We start from the raw sequence: 21,744 nt of genomic DNA, 5'->3' as shown, positions 1-21,744 counted from the left end.
AAACTGAGGCTGTGAAAAGCAGATCTTACTGTATCTTGCATTCCTTGGATTGCCTAGTACTTAGTGCAAGAGTGATAATGCCTGGATAACAAAGGTTTTTCCTGTGACTTAAAATCATCATAAAGAAAAGACACTTGCTGTATCTTGGGAAGCAACTTGAACATTCACAAATGCTTCAGTGCTAAAAATTTCCTAGACAATTGACAATTTCCTAGTCAATTGCCATTGACTTCCATCCACTTTTCAAATAACCATGGTATCTGCAGTTCATCGTCTGTGTCCACAAGTAACTCACCTTTCCTCTTCCTCCTTGTCTTTTTGTTTTAATGAGAAAGAAGCCTTCCTACTCTTATTTTGTCTTGAAAATTTATCCCAAGATTTCAACATTCTGTGTTGTGATTTACATTGCCAGCAAGTTTGCTAGTTCTTTGAGATTGCAGGAACCATGAAATTCAATCCCAGGGTTTGTCATAACATTTCACAAAAGCGTTCACCATCAGCAATATCTGTCAGCTTGGGTTTTAGCCTTTTTCAAATATCTTTGACATTCTGATCACCTATCATTTTAATTAGAAATACAAACCTGATTAGTAAGTATTTTTCAAGAGGACAAGACACTATACTGCTCTGATTGTGTGGGATTGGATACCATCAATTAAGGCACAGCTTTCTAACTGATGTGCTGTGACACTTGATTGTACCCCAAATGGATTTCAGATCTGCTAAGATACCACTTCCTCTGAGCTCTTTGAGGCAGCTGGATCATCTAGACCAATCACTTCTCATCACGAAATTGTTTACCCCGGGGTACCCCACAAAAATAATTTCCAGATAGGTCATGGCATGAGAAAGGTAAAGCCTAAAAGAACTTTCTGCAGTAATAGAAATGTCCCAGATCTGCCCGTCTAGTAAGGTAACCACATGACATGTGTGGTTATTGAGCTCCTGAAATGTGGCCAGTGTGACTCAGGTTAGGAGTTACCATAATGGATAATGCACCTCAAATACAGACTCTCCACTATATAATCTGTTAGGAACCAAAGATGAAAAAGAAGCCCAATATAGCAATTTATCAGGCTCAACAAATATTAATTTGAAGCGTTAAGAACTCATTGTGGGACCAGCAGGCACACATGAAATTAATAGTGTAGTGACTTGAGAATACAGGCATCAAAGCAGACACAATTTTTTCATGTGGCTAACATAGTTGGATATTTGCTGGCTGACACTGTTCTCTTGTTTTTTTGTTGTTATTTGACGATATGGCAAACTACTGTCATTGCCTGAAAGTGGCTTCAAAGTCACACCTGCAGGCCTTACCTTATTGAGTTCAGGTCAGTTGTGGCATTCACATTGTTCTTCTGATGGCGCCTGGAGCAGTCTAATAATTTGCCTTTAGGTCTTACAAACTGCATGGTATTTACCATCCACTTCTCCATCTTAAATGATCTGACAGTCATTGATGAAGCTAGTGCTCTGTGTTTACCAGTGCTTTTCTGCTAGGTTAATCAGTATGGAATTAGCTATTGGTTGCAGCCATTGTCTTTGAAACATCATTTAATCCAAGCAAGAGCATTTTGGAGTATGTAGATTTATGAATCAGAATTCATAACCTCATTCCAATTTACAGTGAAGAAAATCAGGTTTAGATAATCTATTGTTTATTTATAAATTAATCCTAGGAGATTAATTTATCTGGCCTTTACTTCATGAGTCCTGTATTTGTTAATTCTTCCAATAAAATGTTTTTGAAGATGCCTATTTGCCCATATTTCTCTAAATGCCTCTGATCCACTGCCTCATTAACCTCTCAGCTTACATGATGTATCAAGTCCAGCTGTTTCTGTATTCATGCTAGTCCCTCTTCTTGGAATGACCTGTTCCTCCTCTCTTCTCAGTTACATTTTATCCTTACTTCTGGAGGTCTTCAAATCCCTAATATCAGTGTTAATGCACACCTAACATTTTTGAAGCACATTTTCTGTCCTAGGCCTAATACCCTTCTGTGCTAGGCCTACCCTTATGAAGCACTTCCTTTAAACTTCATGACAAACCTATAAAAGATCAATTTTTCAAGAAATATATTTGATATCTACTTTATAGATGAGGTGACTGAGTTTCAAACATGTGAAGGAACTTCCAGAAAACAATTTTGTACTGGAGCAAAGCCAAGGTTTGAACTTAGGACTTCCTGGCTCTAAATAAAGCCTTTGACTTTTGCACTGCAAATATAAGAGACAAAGAGGTCTAATAAAGGAGTCTGATAAAAGGGTTTATTAACTATTAACCTTGTATGCTTTTAGAACATACGTTATGTCTTCCTTGCTTGGCTTCTTGATTTGCAATTCTTATTTACATTGTGTCATCTCATATCTTATGGTACATTCTCATACCAATAGAAAAGCAATTATTTGCCAAGTGTGTGAGAGGCATCATGGCGGACAGGGAAAGTTTTGGTCTTTTTGGGTAGTCTAGTTCAGGTACAGTTATGTACTCTACCTACTACATGTCCTCATCCGTGAATCTCTCTGGTTAATAGTCTATCTTTTCCATCTTTTAACTTAGAATCACCCATAGCCAGAACTACATAGTTCAACTTTTTATTATATAGGCTCTTTCATTTGTTGTTGTGTTATTGGTCATATATCTTCAACCAGAGTGTAAATTACTTGTGAATATCTTGTTCTGGATTTAACTGGCCTTGCCCTATGGCAACAACACAAATGCTAGGCTAATCATCGGCAGCTCTTACATACTATTGATTGAATGATTGATTATCTTCATCTTTACATTATAAGTAGACAAAAAGAGACGCAATAAAATTAAGATTGATTCCCCAGATATGAGAAACAGAAGAATGTACTAACTCCTGGTCATAAATTGCTCAAGAAAGATGACATATTCTCATGTAACTATGCAAATAACTGGTAGTTATTTTTCAAAATGTATTAACAGTTATTTTCTGGAGTCATGTAGTGTATTTTCTAGATGAGTAAGTTTCCTAAACTAACTGAAGCCTGTCTCGTTAGTCATCTAAAATGTATTTTTAATGAACAGTTTTCAATGTAAATCTTTAGGAAAAAAAGAGCATGCAATTACTGCCTTTTAAAATAGAATGCATGGAATACACTTAAATTTTTTATTGATGAGTCATTCTACAAAAATTTTTTGAACATCTACTATATTCTACCATATATAGAAAAAAACCCCTGAAAACATTAAGGTTATGGGGCTTCCCAGGTGGCTCAGTGGTAAAGAATCCACCCGCCAATGTAGGAGATATGAGAGATGCAGGTTCAATCCTTGGGGCAGGAAGATCCCCTGGAGAAGGAAATGGCAACCCACTCCAGTATTCTTGTCTGGGAAATCCCATGGACAGAGGAGCCTGGTGGGCTACAGTCCATGGGGTTGCAAAAGAGTCAGACACGACCTTCTACAGAAAACACTGAAAACATTAGGAACATGCAGGTTAAAAAAGATGTTTTTAAAACCATGATAATCCCTGTTCTCATGGAGTTTATACTTTCAAGAGTCAGTCAGATGTATAGAAGGAAAAGTTATAACCCAGCCTCTTAAAGACTGGATAGAGATAAGGAAGTTGTGTTTTGGGACCCCATCTGGAGGCAGGAAATTTTCGCCTAAAAACTGATATCTGTGGTAGTTATGGAAGGTGCAGTAGGATTGAAAAAGGAGCAGTATCGCCTTCCAGAATGAGCACTAGAGGCACATTCCAGAAGAATCTAAGAGAATGGTGAACTGGGGAAATGGCAGAATGTTCAGTGTCCATGATGCAGAGCAGCCCAAGGCTAGTGCTAGGCTAAAGGAGCTTAAACATTTCACATAGGATCATGTTACTTTCCTCCTTACAAACCTCCATTGATCCCATATCAATTACTGAATAAAAGTCTCAGCTTGTGAAGACTTACATCCAAGACATGTAAGCAAGCCCAGCCCAGGTGAACAAAGCCACATGTTTGACTGAGAGTGGACCACAGATGCATGAGTGAGCTGGGCAAAGATCATTCCAGTCTGGGCCAAGATCCACTCTCCTCCCAGCTGTCTTGTAGACTCACAGAAAATAATAAATGGCCACTATTTTAAGCTACTAAGATTAAGGGTAATTTGTAATTCAATAATGTTGAACTGATAAATTGTATTAGTGCTTTTTTCCTAGAGTAAAATGCCTTTGCTATATTTATTATAAACAAAGAAATGTGAAGACGTATAGAAACAAATTTTGCTGAGCAAATAGAGCTGTGGTATTGCTTAGAGCTGGCATAGATGCAATTCAATTTCATTTCATTTCTTGTTATAAACTTGGCTCAAATTGGTAATTTATTCTTCACTATATGGACATATGTAGATATATGCACATATTCATGCTATAAATAGCATTCAAAAATTTTAGCAACCCCTAAAGTTTTCACATAGTGATATTTTTAAAAAACTATTTTTATGTTGGATAATTTCAAGCATAATAGACACAAAAATAGAGTAGCAGAATGAAATTCCATGTACCCATCACTCAGTTACAGTAATTATCAACATCTTGTGGATGTTGTTGTTTGTAATTGGCTTTTGTTTTGGTTCTTATTTTCTTTTCTTTTGAGGTTATGAGTGGTGTTCGATGCAAGAACAAATTTGCAGTTTGTTCCTGCATTGCTGAAAGGAAAATTCTTAAAATGACTAACCCCCATTTACTGCCAAGTAACTCTTGGCTATATACTGATAGCAAAAGTAATATAACAGCATTTGCAGCATAATTAGATTTGAATAGCAAGTTTTATTTAAAGAGTGCCTGATCTTATTGCTCATAGGCATGCTTTTCTTTCTTGGATTGTTTTTCGTGGTAATCACGTTTTTAATGACTTGTGATAGACTTTTCTTTTATGAAACAATAAAAAACTGCCAAAGGAGCTCTTGAGTAAGCGTTTAGACATTGTTGAAGCTGCTTAAAATCCTTTTAGGTAGGAGGTTATTATTTGATAAATAACCATTTTTTATAAAATGATCTCTGCGAAAAAGATAATTCCCAACAGTGTTACTTGAATGAATGATAACAATCTAAATAGGAAAAAATGGTGATTATGTAGGCAAGTAAGTTATAGCCGAATAAATGAATGAATGGAAATTTAGGTTTCTGTTTTTGCACTGTAACCAGCGAGAAAACAAAATGCTTTCCCTTCAGTCTGCCTTCCAGATGGATTTCTTGGGAAAGAAGGAAATATGATATGAAAACAGGGAGGGAGGGAGAAGAGAAGGTAGAAAAGAAGCAAAGGAAGATGGGAGGGAAGGTAAACAGAAAGAAGGGAAGATGAAGGAAGAAAGGGAGGGAGGGAGAGAGGCTAATTATTTGTAGGCATATTTCTTTAACAGTCATGTCATTAGCTGTCACAGTCAGCCTGTAACTTAGTTTACAGTGTTTCTGTTACTATTATATTGGAATTGGGAGGTTCCAACTGTATGGAAATTGGATTGGACTATCAGAGGAATCTGTGCTGTCTGCCAATGCAACCTTATCATTGACAGAGGTCAAGAAAATTAAAGCCACTGCAGAAGTTGCATATTCATGAATATTTGACAAATCTACTGTTATTGCCCCATAGGAAGCTGATCACCAATGAAATTTGATTCATCTAGAAGAGTACAATTCAGTAATAGTAGAATTGTTTATTTAATTTGTGTTTCCACATTTTATGCAAAAGTGATGTTATTTTTTACAGGATATGAGTGGTTATGAAATTTCACTCTAAAGGAAGTCTCTAATACTTATACAATTACTACAAAATATTTAAGATTTTAGTTCATATTTATGGACCTTGGATTGTCCTGGAGAATGTACTTATTAAGGTTCATTTTCTCTTTGGTAGCAATTTTAGTAGGATTTATAGAATGCTCCCCCCACCTTTTTTTTTTTTTTTTTTGGTCCACTGTCATAATGAGAGCCTCAAATTGTATGTCATCCTCAAGTTCTGTAATCAATAAAGGGTTCTACTTATGAGAGCTAATGATAGACGTTAACCCTCCTTTCTAATCTTAAGAAATAAGTGTTAGGCTTATTTAAATTCTACAGTAAAAGCTTCATGATTGTGAAGTACAGTTTAGTTCTAAGACAGACCTTTCCCTCTCTCTGTTTCCAAAATATATCAAAATGTTTCCCCCAGTCTGCCCCACATCATCAGACTCTCCATAAAAACAATAAGGTGTCTAATAGAAACGACATTAGAAATCACAAATGTTGGAAAGCAGACTACAGAAATGGAAAACATGTGACCATTAAAATCAGATGACATAGGTTCAGATCTTGGCATCTGTCCTCACTGGCTATTGGTTTGGGGGGAAGCTTCTAGACTTTTTCATAGTAGGAAATGGATGATCAAATGAAATAATGTAACTGCACACCCCAAAATGCCATGTGTTAATTTTTCCTACACATATACTTATTTGCAATCTTATATTTATGTTTTTGTGTCTTAAAGGCCTTAAATTTATGCTGAGAGTTCCAGCTTACATGTCAATTTAATAGGTTGTGAATAAAATTAAGCAAAGTATGCTCTGTTAATTTTTAATGCTAAATTGAGATATTACATGGACTACTTTTTTTTTTTACATTTTTTTTAAATCCCTGGCTAACTCCTCCTTGCCACTTACAAAAAATTTCTAGAAATTCTTCTACATTGAAGTATAATATAACAAACCAACCTGAGATAATTGGGAAGGACATTAAATTACATTACACTACACTCTGGAAATGTGATGTCTTACTGTGAATAAATAAGCAGAGAATAAAATACTTTCTGACTTTCAGTAGTAACATGATGCCTTTTGTGTATTCCACAATTTCCCTTAATAAGCATTTCCAGACTGCCTGGGATTTATTATTTTCATTTCTTGAAGGCCTTTTATCTACTAATAGAAAAAGAAAAAAATGATATGCTATGATAATTTTGCTTTCTTTCTCATTGCTGGGGAAGAGATACTTTCACTTATAGGACATAATTTTTTGGAATTGACTATTGTCCCTAGAAGCTAATTGGTGACCATTAATTCTTTCCTTGCCTGTCAACAGAAGTGAAAACAGTAGTTGGCATGCTTACCTACTTGATTATAGCTATTATATCAATCAGCATTCTTTTCCTTGGGTTCATCATAATTTCTACAGATAATTATGTATTGTTTACTTTTTCTCACCATTTTTTTGCTTTAGTTTTGACTACACACAAATTTATTTAGGAGGATTGAAATTAGTCATGCATTCATTTAAAAATTAGCCTCACAACATTTATGTAAAAGTCACAGCAGCAGTTGTTTTAAAAATAAAAATATTAAGCCACCTTTATTCTACCTACCTATGTTCTCTTTTGTTTGCCCTCCATATTACTACTCTCAGCTCATTAGCTCAGAATCATGGTGTAGTTTAGTGGGTAACTGGACGAAGTTCTAGAATCAGCTATGAGTCTGGGTGCAGCAAGTGGGGCAGTCAATAATGGAATCTGGTAAGTTGGGGCTTAAGAGATAACTGTAGAAGGTGACAAATGAAGAGGGAACCTGAGCCCTAACATTAGCTCCATGTTAGTTAACTTTTCCTATGATGTTCTTTAGTGATTCTATTTTAAAAATAATTATTGAATGAAGATAATCTTTCACTGTTTATGTTCCCTGGGAGCTTCAAGATAATGGAAAGTGATGAAATATAAATCCCATAACATCTTTGTTAATACTTTGCAGTTTGTTGTTGTTATTATTCAGTTACTAAGTTATGTCTGACTCTTTGTAAGCCTGTGGACTGCAGCACTCCAGGCTTCCCAGTCCTTCACTATCTCCCGGAATTTGCTCAAATTCATAAATTCATGTCCATTGAGTCAGTGATGATGTCTAACCATCTCAATCTCTGCCGCCCCCTTCTGCTCTTGCCCTCAGTCTTTTCCAGCATCAGGGTCTTTTCCAATGAGTTGGTTCTTCACATCAGCTGGCCAAAGTATTGGAGCTTCAGCTTAAGCATCAGTCCTTCCAATGAATATTCAGGGTTGATATTTTTAGGATTGATTTCTCCTTATTGTCTAAGGGACTCTCAAGAGTCTTCTCCAGCATCACAATTCAAAAGCATCAATTCTTTGGCTCTCAGCCTTCTTTATGGTCCAACTCTCACACTCGTACATGACTACTGGAAAAGCCATAGCTTTGACTATACAGACTTTTGTCAGTAAAGTGATGTCTCTGCTTTTTAATATGCTGTCTAGGTTTGTCATGGTTTTCCTTCCAAGGAAAATGCATCTTTTAATTTAGTGGCTGCAGTCACCATCTGCTGTGATTCTTGAGCCCAAGAAAATAAAATCTGTCACCATTTCTACTTTTTCTATTTGCCATGAAGTGATGGGACTGGATGCCATCATCTTCAGTTTTTGAATGTTGAGTTTTAAGCCAGCTTTTTCACTCTCCTCTTTCACCCTCATCAAGAGGCTCTTTAGTGCCTCTTCACTTAGTAAATTATGTCTGATATTAAATTTTCTGATTAAATATGTGCCACATATTGAATCAGAGAAATATTAGAGAATTGTTCTTCATATCTTGGCTCAGCATGGTCCTGATTCTATTAGTCAAAAATGAATTTGCTGGTATATCATTTTTCATGAATGATGTTAAAGCAAGGGAAAATAGAGATTAGCCAAAGTTTATCTCGTGATAAATGAATATGGCATCAGCCTGAAACATGGAACTTTTTAAGGTTATTTTCTCAATCCTCTGGGGGACCAGAAGGAGAAGATGAGTTGTCAGTCAGTGGCTTGCTTTTTCAAAATATAAATCATTGATCAATAGGAAAATTCTCTAGTCTCTTTGGATAATAGGCTGTGACTGAATTGATTTATAAGCTATGTCTCTTGATTCCTACTGCCTTCTTAAACTGCCACTCTTGTACTTCCCTCCATATCAGTAAATGACACTGCCCTTCATGTGTTTGCTCAAGTGCATATCTTGGGACCTCCCCCCACTTAATGCCTAGATTTTCATTTACATTTCATATCAAATCCATCACAAAATTTTAACTCTACCTACCAAATAGTTAAAGGAACAATACCCTACCATTTTTACCACCAACAGCAACGTATCATCACCAGTCATTGTATTGGTTCAAACTCCATCCTTCTAGACTTGAACACCAAGGTGCCAGAGTGATATTTCAGGCATAAAAATGCTACCATTCACTCTTTCCAAAAATCTCGAATGCAGTCGCATTATGTTTAGAATAGAACCCCATTCTTTTCCATGTTCTACAAGGCCATGCCTGAATTGGTCTATGGCTATCTCTGAACTTATTGGCACTCTTTCCTTTTGTCAAGATAACTAGAATGATCTGTGCCTTCCCTCAAACATGCCAAGTGCATGCCCATTTCATGCCCTTTGCACTTGCTCTTCCCTCTGCCTGCCATAATTTTCCTCCAGGTCCTTTCCATGGCTGGTTTCCTCCTTTCACATAGATCTGCTTCAAATGATCTTCAAAACCAGCTTTCCTGACATTCCTCTACAATAGCACCTACATTAGTCTCTTTCCCTTTGTCTGCTTTATTTTTTATAGTACTTAGAACTACCTGATATTAGGTTATACACGCATTCATTTACATGTGTATTTTCCATCTCCCCCACTGCAATGAAGGCTCCATGAGAGCAGGAGTTGTGTCTGGCTGGTTCAGTCATATCTCCTTATAACTAGAGAACTTTCTGGCAAAAGGGAGATGCATTAAAAATATCTGTTGAATGAATGAATGAACGTGTTTTTAATTTGCATTATAGGCAACACTTATCAAACTATATGAATAAAATTTCAAGTATCAAAGCTAGTCAAATTAACTTTTGATTTTCCTGAATACATGCATTCTGATAGATACAGTAAGAGTTCCACCTTGGGAGCATTTGCTTTATCACTTTGACATGACTCCGAGATCAAGGTTATCACGTATATGGTGTTAGTTTATTGATAAACTGCTCTCCCTGCACTCTCTGCTCCCTTGCTTTGTCACTTCCTGCTCTCTGAGGTTTTTGAGGCTCCATGGCACCCCTGGGAGTTAACATAATTGTTTGCAACAGAAAGGATACATTTTGCCAATCCTGATGCACTGGAGACAAGTGAGGAGTAGAGAACCTCTCTACCCCAAAATAGCTTCACCTAGTATACATGGATATTCTCTCCGAGCCTTTCATTTTTATTCTCCCAAGGAACACGATACTTGCTATATTTCTCACAATGGCTGGGCTCCATTATTAAGAACTGCTGCTGCTAAGTCGCTTCAGTCGTGTCCGACTCTGTGTGACCCCATAGACGGCAGCCCACCAGGCTCCCCCGTCCCCGGGATTCTCGAGGCAAGAACACTAGAGCGGGTTGCCATTTCCTTCTCCAATGCATGAAAGTGAAAAGGGAAAGTGAAGTCGCTCAGTCATGTCTGACTCTTAGCGACCCCATGGACTGCAGCCTACCAGGCTCCTCCATCCATGGGATTTTCCAGGCAAGAGTACTGGAGAACTAATAATCCTCAAACATTCCAGACCAAAGAAAGCAGAACTGAAATCCTATTTTGAGTCATCGAAGCTCTATGAGTGGTTCATGTTCCCTTGACTTGCTAGGAAAATAGGCAGTTGTTTGTCAAGTCTTTAAGATAAAAAAGTACATGCAGACAACAAAACAAGCTGAAAAAAACCCATTGTAAAATGAAGCCTATTGGTGGGTTTGCCACAGAGCATGTTTTATTGTCAGCTGAATAAATCTGTGAGTATTGTTTTGTGACCATATTTAGTTGGTAGATTTAAATAGGGTCATAAAGGAATTACCTCTGAGTATAGCATTCATCACAGGGCTTCCCTTGTGGCTCAGCTGGTAAAGAATCTGCTTGCAATGCAGGAGACCTGGGTTTGATCCCTGGGTCGGGAAGATCCTCTGGAAAAAGAAAAGTCTACCCACTCTAGTATTCTGGCCTGGAGAATTCCATGGACTGTATAGTCCATGGGGTCGCAAAGAGTCAGACACGACTGAGTGACTTTCACTTTCACTTCATAGTGCTCATCATGGGGTTTCCCTGGTGGCTCAGTGGTAAAGAATCTGCCTGCAATGTAGGAGACCAGGGTTCGATCCCTGGGTCAGGAAGATCCCCTGGAGGAGGGCATGGCAACCCACTGTAGTATTCTTGCCTAGAAAATCCCATGGACAAAGGAGCCTGGCGGGCTGCAGTACATGGGGTGGCAAAGAGTTGGACACAACTGAAGTGACTAAGCAGTGCGGCAGCATGGCACTCATCACAATGCTTCATATAGGTGTTCTCGTTTCATACATTCTTATGTAGAACTCCATGCCTTATTGGTCTTTTTATATGTAGTACTTATTATTCGCAGATACTTGAAAAGGCACTTGAAATTGAGTTGTGGAGTTATATTTTAATTATTTATCTAGGTTGTAAGCTCTGTAAGGGTTAAAAGGTGAATTTTATCTTTGAGTCCTTTACATTCCCAGTACATTGCTTGCACATCAAAAAGTCTTCAAAATGCCTTGGTTAAATTGTTTTTGAAGATGGAACAGTTGTCCTCCTTTTAAAACTAATGCAGGAAATATTCCTGATTCTTTTTTTTTTTTTTCGTGATTCTTACAGTCAGAATCTAAATGTCTTTTGAATTAGCTAATTCTCTACTTCATTATTTTACAGACAATAATATTTTTCTTCTCCAGCTACAAAGAATGCTAAATGCTACTGTCCCAAACTTTGATGGGTATCATCATGTATTTTCCATCTAGCATATCAAAGCATTTAATCTGTTATCCTTTTTAATCCTCACACCAAGCCATAAGGGAAAATATCACATTTTATATATAAGGAGACTGAGACTCAGAGAGCTTAAATAAATTCTTTAACTTGCCAAGCCAACCGGGCAGAATCAGGAATTACTAGACTCATGTCTCCCTGAAAACTATGTGTATTATCTTTCTTACTCCACTGTAATGCTTCTAAGAAACAAAGTAGAGAAGGCACTACTTAAAATACATTTTGAAAAGTATCTGTGATTTTGAAAGAACAGATTTTTATAGTAGGACAATTTTAAGCATCCAAGAGGTATTGATTGTTCTCAATAGTATTTGAGGGACTAAAAACAAATTTTAGAGGGATGTCAAAACAAAGATCCACTCATTCTAAATATTTCATACTTCTCTTCTCTTTAAGATTATTAAAAAAATTTGAGAATACTGGCCTCATTACCCTGGTCTCTTGTCACTTTTGCTTTGGAATATGGGATCCTATTTTTTTGTTATTCCATAACCCAAGTGTACATGGCACAGGGAAAAAAGAGAGAAACTTCATCTCTTCATAGTTATTTGTGGAATGTTAACACAGAAATTATTCCTATATACAACTTTGTGTATACCAGCTTCTAGAGGTTTCTCTAACCAGCAGCTGATAAGCAGCACAAATGTTCTTTATAATTTCCCTTCTACTCTAAAGAATGATTTGTCAATTGGGACATATTAATAACTCTGTAAAAGATTTTTTATTCTAAAATAAAGATTTTAATTTTAAAATAAAAATAATTTTTATTTTAAAATAACTATGTTATCTTTAAATGTTGTCAATGGAGTATTCTGAAAAATAAAATGAGAAAAATAAAATAAAATCTCTGAAAAATAAAATAAAATGAGAAAGAGAAAATATATTTTTTGGTGGATGTGTATAAATATTTCAATACAGAATTAGCCAGAGAAACATCTCTACTGTACTTGTTGTATATTTTTTTTCATAGAAAAATGTGATTAAGATTTAAAATCAACCTGTGCTTCCTATCACTACTGTCAGACTTGCATTATTTTTTCAATGATTTCACCTTTGTGTGTGTGTGTGTGTGTGTGTGTGAGAGAGAGAGAGAGAGAGAGAGAGAGAGAGAGAGGAGAGAAAGAAAATGCCCCCAAAAGCAAGTTGTTTTCTTGACAATAAAATGTCAGTTGGTCTAGTCATGGTCTAATGCTTATTACTTTTGAGCTAGTTTGTTTGAGTTTCCTTTCAGTCCTACTTTTGCCCAAGCAGAAAATGAAGAGGGCTTTGTGTTTGTGTGCATGTGGTCATTTTGTTTGGTCATTACCATTCCTGCATTTGTTCTGTCACTTAGATTCAACTAATATTTATTAAACACTGTAAAGTGTCAGGAACATTCCAATAATGGGTAATTCAGCACATTTCTTTTCTTTGTGGCAGCACAATTGGTCACCCTCAAATGACTGTGGAGATACATCTTAGCTTTAATGGTCCTCCTATTAATGGTCCTCAGTCACATGTCAGATCTGAGGTCAGTTGTTGTGCTCTCTGATAGATTCAGTTCACTTTTATCAAAGACAAGTGGATCATACAAGAAACATGCCTAAATGATACCCTCTTATAGCATAATATCAAAACATCGAGATGACAGATTGCACAATATGAGGGTTCTGCTGTAGTAGGTCACTTACTTGCATGTTTTTGCTCTCCTAACAGATTGCTCACACCTTGAGGGGAAACACTGAGCAGGGCTGTAGTAGTTGCTTGATAGAATTTTCAAGGATCAGGTGATAAAGAATTGAGAGGCAAAGTTCCAGCAAGGACTCTAGCTGGTCTTTCCTCTGTCACTTTTGGCACATTGCTTGTGCTTTTCACACCTCCGATCATTGATCTCTAAAACAAGAGAACTGACCCAGCTCAGAATGTTTCCACTATGGCTGTTTTTTTAACTTCTAATTATTATAAGAGGTAAAGGCAAAAACCAAAGATATTCCAAAGCCCCTGTCACAATGCCTAGCACATAACAGTGCCCAATATACAGTACATCAGTTAAGTTGGATTGGACTTTTTTGGTTAAAATCTTGGACAAAATACTGATGTGTAAGATAAATAAAAGCAGGGATATTTTTGTCAAGAGAGGAATAGGTGGCACAACAAAGTATGAAGTCAACTCCCAGTCCACCCCTTATCTCTGTCTGTATTTCATCTGCCCAGAGGGATGCTATGGAAACCATAGGGCTTTAGGGAACACAATTTAAAAATCAAAAAACTTAATAAGCTTAGAATTTTCTCTGGCTTGAACATTCTATGATTCCTCTGCTAACTTGGAGTTGTCCCATGAGGATAATATAAAAAGGTCTTAATGATGCAGTACTATGCCATGCGGTGGGTGGTTAATTGGAATGGAGAACCATACAACCATTTTATATTTCTGAACAAATGTCCTATATGGGGATTTTATTATCTTTCTCTACAGATAAATTAGTCTGGGATGTGTTTGAACAGAGAATATCTTTCTCAGCTACTTACTATAACTGTTGAATTGTCTACTTGTAACTACACAATCACAAGCTTTTCTAAACTGAGTTAATTTACTGAATAAGCTGGTTGTTTTGATGCCGTCAGTCAGTTCATTTCAGTTGCATCCAACTCTTTGCGACCCTATGGACTGCAGCACACCAGGCTTACCTGCCATAGTTGCTTTCCAAGTTTACTGAAATTATTTGATAACCACAGCTTAGGACCTGTGGCTTTTTTAACCTATTAGTGGTGAACTGCTTTGCCGACATTCAGTGAATAATCAACTTATTTAGCTGATAGGAGAATAAAAATCTGTTAAGATCACTTTAGGCAAGGAATACAAGTGTTTAAGCTTAATCAGAGTGATGTCAAATTTTTGAGAAGAATTTCAAAGTGATTTATCTCATCCTATTACCCCAGCTTTCCTTCCCCCTTCCTTCCCAGCCTGGTGTTAAATATTAATGAAGATGAATAATGTATTCAATTAGTTATGAACAAAAGCTGTTGATCCTATGTGAGGTTGGTCTTTCAAACCAGGACTCTTAAAACTCATCCCTGTTTTTCTGAGTTAGGATGCATCTTCCATTTGCACTGACTGTTTTCTGTGAAACAGAGAGAGTGGTGAGCTGCCAAAGCAGACTGAATTCTTGAATCCTCTGGTGAGGAGGATATGTGGCTGACTCGGGGCACTGCTGTCTAGATCAACCTTCCAATTACCAACCACACTGGCATGTCCTGGCAAGGAAGGAAGAAAGCCCTTAATGCAAAATCATTTAATTTTTCAGTCAATTTCAGCAACCCTTAATCGGTCATTTCTGTACTTCCTACAGAGTTGAAGTTGCAGTGGCAGATTTCACAGGAACCTGGCAGGCTTCTTAGTCCAAGAGGGTGAGCAGGGAGTCTTTAATGAAGGATCACTGACTATTTGCCTAAAGTCCAGATTGTCTAGTTTAGCTCAGGATGAAGTATGCAGTGGGAAACCTATCTTCAAGATGCTTAAGAGCCCACTCTTAGATCTGTGTGCTGATCATTGATAGACTGATAAGTGCACAGAGCAATAATGTGTAGAAGCTAAAAATCAGACAGTATATTGTTCAAATTAGCAATAAGTACTATAAAGTATCACAGATAATAGCAATAAAGTGTTCTGACTAAATGGAAATATCATTTTAAAATATAACTTGTTGAGTATTTATGTGCATGTTGGAGCATGCAGCTTGTACTTGTAGTAATGTAATGCCACATTGCTGTTTCATTTATAGGAGATGTATGTGAGAAATACTTAATCTAATTACTAAATTAAAAGACGCTTACTCCTTGGAAGGAAAGTTATGACCAACCTGGATAGCATATTAAAAAGCAGAGATATTACTTTGCCAACAAAAGTCCATCTAGTCAAGGCTATGGTTTTTCCAGTGCTCATGTATGGATGTGAGAGTTGGACTATAAAGAAAGCTGAGCACGAAAGAAGTGATGCTTTTGAACTGTGGTGTTGGAGAAGACTCTTGAGAGTCCCTTGGACTGTAAGGTAATCCAACCAGTCCATCCTAAAGGAGATCAGTCCTGGGTGTTCATTGGAAGGACTGATGTTGAAGCTGAAACTCCAATACTTTGGCCACCTGATGCAAAGAGCTGACTCATTGGAAAAGACCCTGATGCTGGGAAAGATTGAGGGCAGAGGAGAAGGGGACGACAGAGGATGAGATGGTTGGATGGCATCATTGACTCAATGGACATGGGTTTGGGTGGACTTCAGAAGTTGGTGATGGACAGGGAGGCCTGGCATGCTGTGGATCATGGGGTCGCAAAGAGTCAGACACGACTGAGTGACTGAACTAAACTGAATTACTAAATTATGGATTTTGAGGCAATGTGATCCAGAGTAGGGAATCTAGGAATGGGATTAGGAAGAAATAGACAATATTATGCCCCCCAAAGTCATTGAAATGCATGATACAGTTATCATGTGTATCTTTAATTAACACAGAAAATGTAGGGTACCCTTTAAAAAGGAAAATACGATACCGATTAAAATATTTGGTAAAGTGCAACCATATATTCATAAGGTCTGAGCAATCTTAATTCTGTACTTCAGCAGTCTCATGTGGCTGTCAATTTGGTAGTGTTATATTTGACTCATGTATAATCTAATAGCTTTTCAGCTTGCCTGAAGGTACTACCTGCAATATGTAAGTCACTACCTGGTAAAATGCTTTGACACACTACTCAGAGAATGAGAAATATTTATGAAAATAAACTGTGTTCTCTCCTTCAGTTTATGCAGCATAACTCTAAATCTGTATTATTATTGTTTTTCAGCCCCTCTGACAGATAAACCACCCAAGCTGTTGTATCCTATGGAAAGTAAACTGACGATTCAGGAGACCCAGCTGGGTGAGTAATTCCTTAATTCTTGTTAGTACACTTTTCTTGTTACATTCTGACCATTACTAAGCCTAGATTGTAGCCTGATGTAATACTCTGAGCTAAGGCCATGTTTATTTAAAGGGAGCAAAATTAGAAAACACCAGCAAACATGGCATATTGCGTCCTGCCATGCCTGCATTAGGATTAATTTGGACATATGGATGTCAAATCTCATGTGTTATTTAGATGGTTGTTGAGAAATTAAGTGGTTATTGAGAAATCAGATGGGAAAAGAGTTTTGCTGATATTATCTTGTCATTTTACAAGGCTTGAATTGGTTTTACAACAAGTAACGTGGAACTATTTGACTTAAAATACCCAGTAATACATTAAAGTACAGTTTTTGAAAATTGGGGGAAAAGGTAGAGATTCATTAAAATGAATGATGCTATTAAAGTTATGGATAATGTATTTATAAAATGTGAGCAAGTGGCTTTTGATTAAAGGGCTGAAACAGTAGAATATGGACAGAATATGTTCTGGTGAAAATATCTAGTTGTCCACAAATCTGAATTTTAACATATTTATCTTAGAGTTAAGTCTAGAGTTTCTTAGTCTGACTTATCTATACTCAGTTATACCAAATTATGGGAAATTTCCCCTCTTGTTTATAAATACATACAGTACATTCAATTATATTTTTTATTTGAGATATAGTATGCATGTGTGTATATATCATAAACTTTAGCAGAAAATTATTTGCTTTTAGTGGTTTATTATGAAAGGTTATCAAAAATGTAATTTTAGCCATATATTCATGTTTTTTAAGGAATATTTTGTTACATTAACTGTTTGAAAGTAAAAATGCATGTAATGAATACAACTAAAAAAATTGATTGCCCATCTGTTATGTTATCAATGTTGTTATTGTTACTCGGGTGAGAATTTAGATCAAAATTGTAAATCTGTCTTCAAAATGAAGATTACAGATCTGATCATCTTACTAATAGCATATCCAAAGTTGTAATGCAAAAAGGTAAGATGATGGGTTTAGAGACTATAAAATAATTGTAGTCAACAAATTTCCAACACTGGAAATATTCACCAACTTTCAGGCATAAACATATGTAATTTTTATACAAGTCAGAGCAGTAATATGTTTCTTTGCTGATAAGCCCAAGCCTTTGGATTAAATCCATCTTACATGCAAGTAGTTTTGTAATTTCATTATTTTGAGGTGGGAGACCACAAGCAACATTAAAGCAGTGCTGTATATAAAACAAACATATTAAAATTGTATTGTGCTCTTTATTCATATTATGGTATATTGAGGTATATTAGATTTGGTATATTATTAGATTAGGTATAGTATTGCTACTTTTAAAAGAAATTTTGAAATATAGATTTTCATAAGTGACAATGTTCATATAGACCTTTCAGTAACCCCTAGGAAGATGTATTTCTAAGGAGTTATGCAAAACTATGAATATCTTGTACCAAGAAGGAGTGGTTTATTGTACTAGTTATCTGTAATGAACATTGCCAAAGTGATATTAATTGTATCTCTGACAACATAATTCAAACAATTTTATGAAAAATGGCTGCTCATTGAATTTCCTTATATTTTCCCTAAATTTTGAATATATCAGAATGTTCCCTGTCTTCTACTAAAATGTTCTACAAAATGGAATAAATAATTCTTAAAGCTCTATTTTTTAAAAAATCACTCTTCTTGAACAAAAATTACAAAAACTAATCAAATCACATCAAAAATATGAAAAATTTTATGCAAATTAGAAGGTGTGTCTGTATATTTGTTTGAGGAAAAATGGGCATGAAAATGCTCCAGAAAAATACTCTAATTAATTCCTTTATTGTCACTGTCTAAAGGAACATGAGCTCACTTGAAATTCCAAGTAAACCATAGACATCAACCTGGGACTTATATTCTTCTAGTCAACTTTTGTTTTATTTTCTGACTCCAGTTCTCCATGTGATAAATCATTTACTAGTTTGAGAAATGTAACCTTAATCCATGAATTTCTGAGCAACTGTTGATTTGAAATAACTACCCTTTAGTGTTTTAGCTCGTATAGTATTGAGGTAGATGAACAGCTAATCACAAAGGACAAGTGAGAATAGGAAACAATGTTAAGGGCCAAAAAAAGGAAGGACTCGAGACGCCTAAAATATGTTCTCTACAAGGTGTACTTTGATTTTTCACCTCCTTTGGGGTTTGATTTTTGCCTTTTCCAGGTCTGAAAAAGCTATTAGTTTCTATAGGCTCAAAATGCGTTATCAAATCCTAAGGAAGGGAACTGAGTGAAGAGTCATGGCAGCGGGGGATAGTAAGAAGGGTGGCCAGGATCAATGAAAGGGAACCTGTAAGTTATGCCAACTTTCATGAGAAGGTAAAAATCTCCAACAAAGTTTCATTGACCAAGAGCTCAGGGGTCTGACTCAACCTTGTCCTAAATTGAGGGTTAACCTCATTGGTGAATAAATCTACTATGTGCATTAATTACAAGAGCAATTATTAGAAATTGCACAAAGCTGAGTTAATACATGTCTGATGACCTAACATGAACATCTTGGCTAATTTAAGCACATTTCTAGCCAGCAAATCTCCAGTTTGTGTGTGAATATATAAAACACATTCATAATGACTTAGACAAAAGCATGAAATGCATAGATTCGTCTTCATCTCCAAATTCTGCTTTCTCCGCTGTTTACTAGCCATGCCTGCCTTTCACTTTCCACATCCCTCACGTCTTCCTTTTCTTCTAATTCTTTCATCTTCTCAAAACTGGAAAGATTCTGATAGTGATCATTTAAACTGTTTCAGTACAGAAAGCAAAAGGCACCAAAAATTTCAAAATACTTGGGAAAAAACTAATATAATAGTAACTAAACTCATATAAAACATGTAAATTGGGTGGTTTTGAATTTCAATCAATATGGGGTTACAGCCAGTGATTATAAGTGGCATCTGTATGTTATTTCTAAATGTTAAAAAAAAAAAAAGACTCTGTTCCTTTTAAATAACTTTCAAGCATCAGTAAACATGTGGACAGAACTTTCTTGGGCAAAAGGCCCAGAAATCATAGTGTACAGTTCTGAAGGTCAATCCAGGGGGTGAGCCTGACTTATTCTTTTCAAGCAGCTATAGTCAAAGGAATCAAAGGAGAAACACCATTGTCTTGCTGAACTTGAGCCCTAAGGATGTCAATCAGAGACGTGGTCTTCTTATGGCCAGGAGCCCATTTTCAAAAACTTCTAGTACAGAGGATGTTATATTAATCATTACCAGACTTTCAAAGAGTAGAAATTCATTCCATCCTTGTCCTAGTGAGACACATTATAACTTAGAATTTACTTAAAATTATCATTAATTACTCATCTAGATATGAGAAGTACTTTATTTAAATTTTGCTTTTATTTTTGCTTTTAAAATATAGGTTAGTTTCATAGGTTAATTACAGATAGACCTTTGGAGGAAATACAGAAAAGAATTGTGTTTTTTTATACTTTATATTGCAGAAGCATTCTACTCCTATTAAATGTTCTCAGAAAATACCCCTTTAATAGCTGTATGACATCGTTGTGAATAGTCCCATAACTTCATAGATATTGCTGGAAATTTTGGTTTTTCCAAGTTTCATTATCATAAATAATGATACAGTTATCTTTAGCCATACATTTTCTGACTTATTTCAACAAGACAGATTGCTAAAAGGAAAATTACTGGGTAAAAGGAAATAATTTCTCCAAAGTTTCTTGATACATAACTTCAGAATTCTTACCAGAGAAGTACAGACTCTCACTAGAAGTATTAGTGAATTTAAGAACTTTTCATTTTTTTGATACATTGCATAAAGTATTTTATCTTTATAACATAGGGCCCTTAAACAAAAAGCCACTTTCCTTAAGTATCAGAATCACTTATTCCTTCCCCATCTTAGTTCTTTCTTTTCACTTGCTGAATATGACTGTGGCTTCTTTTTTCAGGATTATCCACATTTGGAGGGTTTCAAATAAATCTAATCCATATTGTTGAAAAGTTTGCAGTCTCTATCCATTTTTTCTCTTGCTTATCTTAATGCTCAACTGAAAACTTCTTCTAGAGTCTGTGTGTCTTAATATAAGTACACAGTAATTTTGTGATGTGCTTTGGGCATCAGTCGGTCAGCCATGTCTGACTCTTTGCGACCCCATGAATTGCAGCACGCCAGGCCTCCCTGTCCATCACCAACTCCTGGAGTTCACTCAAACTCATGTCCATTGAGTCGGTGATGCCATCCAGCCATCTCATCCTCTGTCGTCCCCTTCTCCTCCTGCCCCCAATCCCTCCCAGCATCAGGGTCTTTTCCAATGAGTCAACTCTTCGCATGAGGTGGCCAAACTATTGGAGTTTCAGCTTTTAACATCATTCCTTCCAAAGAACACCCAGGACTGACCTCCTTTAGGATGGACTGGTTGGATCTCCTTGCAGTCCAAGGGACTCTCAAGAGTCTTCTCCAACACCACAATTCAAAAGCATCAATTCTTTGGCGGTCAGCTTTCTTCACAGTCCGACTCTCACATCCATACATGACTACTGGAAAGACCATAGCCTTGACTAGATGGACCTTTGTTGGCAAAGTGATGTCTCTGCTTTTGAATATGCTATCTAGGTTGGTCATAACTTTCCTTCCAAGGAGTAAGCGTCTTTTAATTTCATGGCTGCAGTCACCATCTGCAGTGATTTTGGAGCCCCAAAAATTAAAGTCTGACACTGTTTCCACTGTTTCCCCATCTATTTCCCATGAAGTGATGGGACTAGATGCCATGATCTTAGTTTTCTGAATGTTAATAAATACTACTTGACAATAAGGTATACATGTTACAAAGGATACACATCTCCAGATTTTCTGTTAAAAAAATGATGAGACTGAACTGAATAAACTGTTCAACAGGGCTGTTGTTTTTCTTTAATATTTGCTTCCTGTTGTTAAATTTGTTGAAAAGAAGCCTTGTGTATCAGACTGAGTTACAAGGATTCACCAGACATTGCCATTTTAAGGAAAGTGTTTGA

At 36.3% G+C, this 21,744-nt stretch overlaps 1 protein-coding gene across 1 annotated transcript in view; it reads left to right on the top strand.

The window, feature by feature from the left end:
• Positions 1 to 21,744, top strand: part of IL1RAPL1 (interleukin 1 receptor accessory protein like 1) — a 699,337-nt gene that overhangs the window by 359,481 nt on the left and 318,112 nt on the right. Inside the window, exon 5 of the mRNA XM_055563026.1 lies at positions 16,623 to 16,697. Coding sequence (XP_055419001.1) covers positions 16,623 to 16,697 — 75 coding nt within the window. The remainder of the gene's footprint in view (positions 1 to 16,622; positions 16,698 to 21,744) is intronic.

This window comes from Bubalus kerabau, chromosome X, assembly GCF_029407905.1.
Source record: "Bubalus kerabau isolate K-KA32 ecotype Philippines breed swamp buffalo chromosome X, PCC_UOA_SB_1v2, whole genome shotgun sequence".
Lineage (NCBI taxonomy): Eukaryota > Metazoa > Chordata > Mammalia > Artiodactyla > Bovidae > Bubalus > Bubalus kerabau.
The sequence above is the reverse complement of the archived record's forward strand: the minus strand, read 5'-3'. Positions and strand labels throughout refer to the sequence as shown.